The 7,656-nt window shown below is 43.2% G+C and overlaps 1 protein-coding gene across 2 annotated transcripts in view; it reads right to left on the reverse strand.

The window, feature by feature from the left end:
- The window catches only part of Prmt9 (protein arginine methyltransferase 9), a 40,899-nt gene extending 39,430 nt beyond the window's left edge, over positions 1-1,469 (reverse strand). For both annotated transcript variants that reach the window (XM_010610911.2, XM_010610910.3), the window contains exon 1: positions 1,036-1,469. In XM_010610911.2, coding sequence (XP_010609213.1) covers positions 1,036-1,224 — 189 coding nt within the window. In that variant the 5' untranslated portion in view covers positions 1,225-1,469. The remainder of the gene's footprint in view (positions 1-1,035) is intronic.
- Between the last annotated feature and the right edge of the window lie 6,187 nt (positions 1,470-7,656).

The raw sequence follows: 7,656 nt of genomic DNA on the forward strand, positions 1-7,656 counted from the left end.
ATATATAGGAAACAATAAGTTACTGAACCTTACACTGAATGCCAAGCACTGCAATGCAAATTTTACACGTATTTTAATATACACTAAACATCTTTAAAATAGGTGTTACCTCTGTTTACAGAAGAGAAAATTAAGTAACAAACAACACTTGCATTGATTCACTGCTGCTTACACAGAGGGGCAAAATATCTCAGCAAAGAGTAATCTCCTTTGTGAACTATAAAAACCTATGCTGCTGACATCTAGTGGGTAGAGGACAGAGAAGCTATTAAAACACCCTACAATGCACAAGACAGCCCCTCAAAATGAATTATTCTACCCATGCCAACAGTGCTAAGACTGAAAAACAATCTCAGTAACCTGCAGCTGAAAACTGTGAAATTAACCTGAATCGTTTTTAGAAATTTGGATTCTAAAACTACTTCAAAAGATGTACAGTATTTCAACAGGAAAACTGTTGCAAATAATTACTGATGTTTAAAAATGTATCATCAACTAGTGAATACTTCAGGTTAAGTATATTTTATTCAATTATAGGGACCCCATTATTCCTTCTACACACAGTAGTTATAAATGCAAAGGCTTGAAGACAGGCGTGCTTAAATTAGGTACAGGTGAGAAAAAGGATTACCTAAGGCTTCACTTGCAATTCGAGGGACTTTGGAATCATAAGGGAAGTGGAAGTTTTAAAATACAGAAGTGCTATCTTTGAAATGTTACAAAAAGCTGGCTGTGTTGAGAAAGACTGTAAGAGATGAGCAGAAAAACCTACTGCCAACACTTGAGAGATGACTGAGGCTTGAGCCAGAGTAGTAAAGGAGAAGGTAGTGAAAAGTGCTAAGATTAGAGACAATTTTTAAGGTAGAGCTGACAGGCTTGTCGTGGGTCTGAATAAAATTTAGTAACGAACAAACAATAAATAGCAGTAAACAGCAAACACAACTGATGGACCTAGGACTAGGATTCCTCCCGCTTATCCGTTTCCTTGGTCGGTTGCTGTCGTGAGTACCCGCTAAGAAGTTAAAGGAACCTCACCTTCACGTCTTCCTTCAGCTCCGGCGCCAGGCTGAGCACGAGGAGGTAGTGGGCATACGCAGTGCCGAAGTCCTGTGCGCCCAGACAGTGCTCGGCGCTCTGCAAGGACCGCGACACCAGCTGGTCCCGGCCGGCTGCCCCAGAGCCACCTCCGGCGCCCCGGCGGGGCCTGAGTCGCGAGTTCGACATGACGGAGTTACCGCTTGTATGACAACAAGGATTATGTTTTCGTAAAAGAAACCAGAAGACCGCCTGGCTAGTACACTCCCAGATAACCGACTACGGCTCAAAAAGCAGCACAGAGGGCAGTTCCTCAGTCACAGGGGAGCGCTCCTATACCCGCCAGCGGAAAACACCCTCTCGAGGAGTGGACTGCGGTGCACACAGCGTAGGCCGACGCAAGCACCCTACCTGAAGACTCCGGCCGAAGGCGCACGCGCAGATGACGTCACACGCACGACGTGGGCACGTCGCCGCCACCCCTCCGCCGGATACGTGCGTTTCCAGCCAACCTCCAGACTAGAAGTTCGAACGTGAAACTCCTCTGTAGGCCCGGTCATTGCAAAGCTGCGCCCAACTGTGAACGACGCTTTTGTGGTGATCTTTAAGGCCTTTTGGATCTCAGAGTACCTAATCTCACAGTCGCAAGATTGGAAATAAAAGCGCCTGCTGTGTGGAATAGGAAATATTTTCACAGGGTTGATTTTAATTCCCACAAAACCTCGTGAGGTGGCCCTTGGGATTATATGCATTTTAGAGGAGGGGAATATGACTTGCTAAGAAGTAACTTGGTCAAGCTCACGTAACCAGTTAGTGGCACTGGTAAGACTCAAATACAAGTTTGTTGACCAACTGTTTGTCACAATACAGAAAATGTACTACAAAAATGGTGCCTAAAGTAGAGATTCAAAATTTGCAAGGAAAGGGCGGAAGTAAGAATTACAACCAGAAATGGTGATTTTTCATCATTTTCAAATGTGCGAATATCTTAAATGAAAAATGTAACGGAGGCAGGAGGGGCCAGAGAGACCACCCATGGCAGGTCTTGTGCAAGTAAGGTGATTGGTTTATTCACTTTCGTGAGAGCACACAAACGGGCTGAGTCTGGGTAAAGGGGACTCAGCAGCTAGCAAGATGAAAACAAAAATTTTAAAGGGGGAGGGAAGGAGTTTGCTGCCTTGAGGAATTTGGAGGCAGAAAGAGTGAGGTCACGCTTCTTGAGACAAGCGGTGGTTACAGGTGTTCTCAGGCTTTCTCTAACTAGCGGCAGCAGGACAGCGGGACATGATTTACTGTCTTTGTCCTTTTCCGTAGTTTCCTGCTGTGCCTGCAGGTAACAGCCTTATCTATTGGTTGTTGACAGTTCCGTCTTTTTGTTGTTATAAAGAAAAGAGGGAGATGGGGAGGTGGGTAGAGCACTTTTTGTATATAACAAACCTTAGGGTTCTTCCAGTTCTCAAAAACCTATCTTTTGCACGTCCTTTTGCCTTCTCTTTGATCTTATTGTTTGACGGACAATTCCTTCTGAGCATCTACCTATGTAAATTCTAGTCAGTTTTTCAGGATCCAGTTCAAGAGTCTGTGACCTGTCCCTCTGAATAGAAAGTTCCTCAAAGGCGGGATCTATTCTTTACCTCTTTTGCTATATAGAACAAAGTAAGGACATTTTTGTTTTTCAATGCAATAGAAACCCCCCCCCGCAAAAAAGTATATCAATACTCCTAGGTTCATGTAGACTTTCCCAAATACCCATGTCATTATTTCTCTCTTAATTGCTGCTTTCTGTAATTTGGGACTTAACCATATGGTATTTCCCTAAGAAGGCTGAAACTCCAGCCAGGTGTAATGGTCTACGACTTTAATCCCAGCACTCTGAGAGGAAGCAGAAGGATCACAAATCAGAGCTCATCCTGGACAGATTAGAGAGACCTGTCTCAAGGCCCTCTTAGTTCTTTGTAAAGGCCCTGTGGCCAGTCTTTAATACTACATGTGTGCATGCATGCATACACCTATACCTATAATCCCAGCACTCTTGGGGAGTAGGAAATAAAGGATGATGTGGACTTTTGAAGCATTGAAAGTAAAGTCAAGTTTAGTATAAACCAGTATGTAATCAGTATGAAGTATGAAATACTGCCAAAAGCCAAAAATTTATCCTTAGCATCAGAATTTGAACAACACTTCTCTATAATTTGTAGTGAAGTGTCTGTCATGTGTCTATTGTATGATGCGACACAGTAGTGATGTAGGAGTTAGGGCATGGCAAAGCTGGCTGGGGCAATAAGCAGGACCTAGAAATTTATGAGACCTCAGGGCTGCTGTGGCTGGAAAAGTGGGCGGGACCTGTGAATTTCAAGATCCCAAGTGACACCGGATAACCCTCAGGAACTTCTCACGAACTCCGACAAAGATGTAGACAATGTGGACCACGTAAAAGAGTCAGGAGGAGCTCCCCATCCTGACCCTTCACAATAGCCCATCCTGGGTCTCCCCAGACCCAGGGTGTACTTTGTTGCTACTTTTTATGCTATTCTCTCTCTCTTTGACCTGAGTTTGCTCTGCAGAGCTACTGCTTCCCTTACCCTTCACCTCTCATTTAAAAATAAACTTTTGGTACGCATTTTGGTTTGTCTCATCCAATTCTTTGTTCAAGACAACAAGGACCTGGAACACATTTGTTTGGCGAGCCGCTTCTAAAGGAACTACCTGACAACAGCATGATATCTTTTCAAACCACTGTGTGGCATTCTACCTAATCTATTTTAATGGGAGCTCAGAATTTCATAGTGTTCTATAATTTAAAGACACCTACCTACGCTTTCCCCCGACCCCCTGTCCCAGTTGATGGATTTTCACTCTATGTAGAAATTTTCTGGTTAGAAATAGCATGGAAATTAATATAATTATAAAGAGATATGGGGGTATATAAAAATATTTCTTTGGGAAAGAGCTGAAAAAATAAAATTGTTGGATCGAAGTTTATGCCCACTTAAAATTATAAGAGACCCTGAAAATTTGCCTTTTAAAACAATTCATCTTTAAAACTTCCACAAACAGCTGGTGCGGTTTCTCACACACCTCCAACTTTTGAAGTTAACAGTCTTTCCATTCTTGCTAATCTAGTGGATGAAAGATGATATTTTATTTTCATCCAAATTGTCTCTTGAGTAAGGATGCTGAATTCTTTTTGAAATGTTTATCGGCCCTTGAGATTACTTTTGACTTTATCTTCTAGCTTTTGATGTTACAACTACATTTGTATAATCATGTATCATCTTCCTTAGATCAAATCTATGCCTCTTTTTACATATGGCCTCTGTTTTTTGTTTGTTTCTCTATATGCCATGAGCTATGACAGCAATGAGAGAATAAAATGAAAGGGAAGATATTTCATATTTAAACTATTTACTATCGTTCAGGATGTCATGAAGCAGAATGAATTGTTCTACCCTTACGGAAGGCTGGTGGCTTACCAAAGAATGGGAATATTTTTTTATAATATTCTCCCCCATACACGCTCCCCAACCTGGTACCACGCATTGAACCCAGAGCCTTCTTACTGAGCTATGTCAACAGCCCTTTCACGTTTTTATATTTGTTTTGCTTGCTTTATTTGCAGTCTTGCTAAGTCACTAATTTGCCCAGGCTGGGCTTGAATTTGCAGGCCTACTTCAGCTTCCCAGAGTGCTGCATTACAGGTGTGCACCACCACCTCTGGTTTTATAATACCCACTTTGTATTTTCCTCAAATCAGACGCAACCCAGAGCCTTCAGGCTGACCTACTCTGTTGCATGCTGTCCAACAATCATTAACATCTATTCCACTTTATCCCACTAGAGGGTAACGTTGGACTAAAGACTTCCTTCCCTATGATTAAACCTGAAGCTTACTTTCACGTATTCTTTTAAAGCTTGACTACTCTGCTCAAAATTAAAAAGACACGTCCCCCATCAGAGTAGAGACATTAGGGCAAGCAGGCAGCGGTTCAAATTCAAGAGTAATTGAAATGCCATTCTCAAGAGGAACTTGACCACAGTACCTGCTCAAAGCTGCACTCACTGGAGACTGAGTCCCAGTTACCAACATCGTTACTAATGCAGGACATCCAAGGGGGAGAGGGAGAAAAGAGACAAGAGAAGAAAGAGGGTGCCCCTCATGCCACAAACATTACCTAACATCAAATATTTCCACAGGACTTGATTTCTGCTTAACATGTCATTCCTCTTAGGTCATATCCTTCAGCTTACAAATCTCCTAGGATCCTCCCAAAGCCATGTTTCTGCCAGAACAGGCTGTCTCCCAGATCACAGAGCCCTACTCCATGGCCAGCCATGTCACCGTCCTGCGGAGTACTGGCCAGGACCCACAAGACTCCCTGGTGGCCCGCAGGATGGCCACAAACTCATGGAGAAACAGTGTGGCAAAGTCAACTTCCTCTACGTGCCCCATAGTCATGCGCACAAGTATGACCCCAGTGCAGTCACCCTCAGCCCTCAGAAGATCTTGCGCCTCTCCCCAAGGCACTCAGTTGGACAGCACACCTTATTGCCTCTGCAAATAAGGTGGCCCCAGTTGCTCCTTCAAAAGCTCTCATAAAATAATCAAGGTCTGGATGGAGAACCAAGAACATATGCCCGAAAAATCCAATTTAAATCAAACCATCACTGAAGGATTCAAGGCTCTGCTTTTGAAATAGTACAGCCAGGACCTTGTAGAGTGATGAATGTATGTGGGCTTCCACTGTGAAAGCTCAGTACAATACTACCAGAAAGTAAAATTTGATCATTTTCTTACATTTGGTGGGGGGGAGGCTGAGTTCACTAAGCACAATAGTGAAGCTAGATTTCAAACATATCAAGAGTAAAGAAACAGCCAGGTGTGGTAGGACATGCCTGTAATTAAAACAACTTGGAAGCCTGAAGCAGGAGGACTGCCATGAGTTTGAGCCTGAACTCTAAGGTAAATCTCTGTCTCAAAAAACAAAACAAAACAAGAAAACGCACAAATAAGAAGCCAGGCATGGGTACACATGCAACATCTCAGCACTCTGAGTGGCTGAAGCAAGAAGATTGCAAATTCAAGCCCAGCTTGAACTTAATGATATCCTGCTTTAACATGAAAAAGGAAGGCAAACTGTAGATGTATTTAGATGTGAAGGCCCTGGGTTCAATCGATTCCCAGTACTCTGGGAGAAAGAGTAAAGACAACGCTAAATAAAGTAAAGACAAGACAGCAACTTTACTAAGAGTAAAAACTAGCCCCCCACGCCTTTGGTTGTGATATCCCAGGTGCCTAGATGAGCAACAGGTGGTGCTGTCAGTCAGGCCCTCACCCCCACACTCACTGGTCTCCCAAGGCTCTCCCTCTCGGTGTACAGAGAGAGCATTCAGGAATGGGAAGGGGTACTGTGGCCCAGTTCAAAGTCTATAACCTGAGAACTTGAAAAATATAAAAGAGTGGATGTGTGGCAAGGAAGTCTGCGAAGCAGAGCACAGATCTTTGGAGCCCTCTCTTAGGGAAAGAGAGACTCTCCCAACACAAATTTGATCTGGTCTTTACAAATTGTCTTCCAACTCTGGTTTCTTCCTCCCTTCCCCACTAATGGCAGCTGCTGTTGAAACTTGAGTCAGTCAAAAGCAAGGCTGGGATTTTAGTGAAGAGGAAAGGAGGAATTGCAGTAAACTTCTTAGTGATGCTAAGCTCATGGAAAGACTCTACCCTGGTTATCTATTCTCCACCCTGTATTTTTCACTGGTATGTGTTTGTAATACATGATATTTACATTTGAAATTCACATATGCATGATACATCTTGGTAATTTTTGATTCTCTTCTCCCTCTAAATTCCCTCTTCCCCTTTCCCCAGCTCCAAAAACATCTGCCTTTATTTTATTCCTAATTTATATTTTGAGAAACCGTGTGATAATTAAATTTCTGGGTCTGGCTTACCTCACTTAACATTGTGGTCTCAAGAGCCATCGATTTTTTTTTTCTGAAAAATGACATGAATGCATTCTTCTTTGCAGATAAATAGTGTTCCATTGTGTATATACCACACTTGCTTTATCCATTGTCCATTGCTACACATTTACAGAATAACCTGCCGTACATGCAACCAGCACACCATCTGATTTCAGCACTGTCCACAGGTGAGGCCCCCTGCCATGCAGCTTTGGGACAAACTTTCAGGAGGCCTACTTTGTCTACCCTCTGATCATACTGCTCGACACACATTGGCCCTGAAGTTTCAAGAGTCCATAATCAGGGAGCTGTGTTACCATCCCCATTGGGCCACAGTCTGGTACCAGGAGTCCATTATTCCTTCTTACACAGTGCTGTGCTCCTTCCAGAGCCTGCCCAGTCTTCTCCCCAGCTCCCCACGATCCCAGATATCCTAGACATGGCACCAAAGAGTGCCTGTGAGGTGCCTGATGGGAGGATTGTACTTGGAGCTCCAGTCTATAACAGAGATGATATGGGGGTTGTTGCACGAGAAAAGGGTGGGCCAAATAAGAAACCTACTATGGGACAAGACTGGGGAGGACAATCCAGACAATAGAATTAAACCCAAAGATGATCCAAAGCAATGTTTCCTACAATGATTTTTTTTTTTTTTTTTTT

This window comes from Fukomys damarensis, unplaced genomic scaffold (genome assembly GCF_012274545.1).
Source record: "Fukomys damarensis isolate Sample0158 unplaced genomic scaffold, DMR_v1.0_HiC HiC_scaffold_38, whole genome shotgun sequence".
NCBI lineage: Eukaryota > Metazoa > Chordata > Mammalia > Rodentia > Bathyergidae > Fukomys > Fukomys damarensis.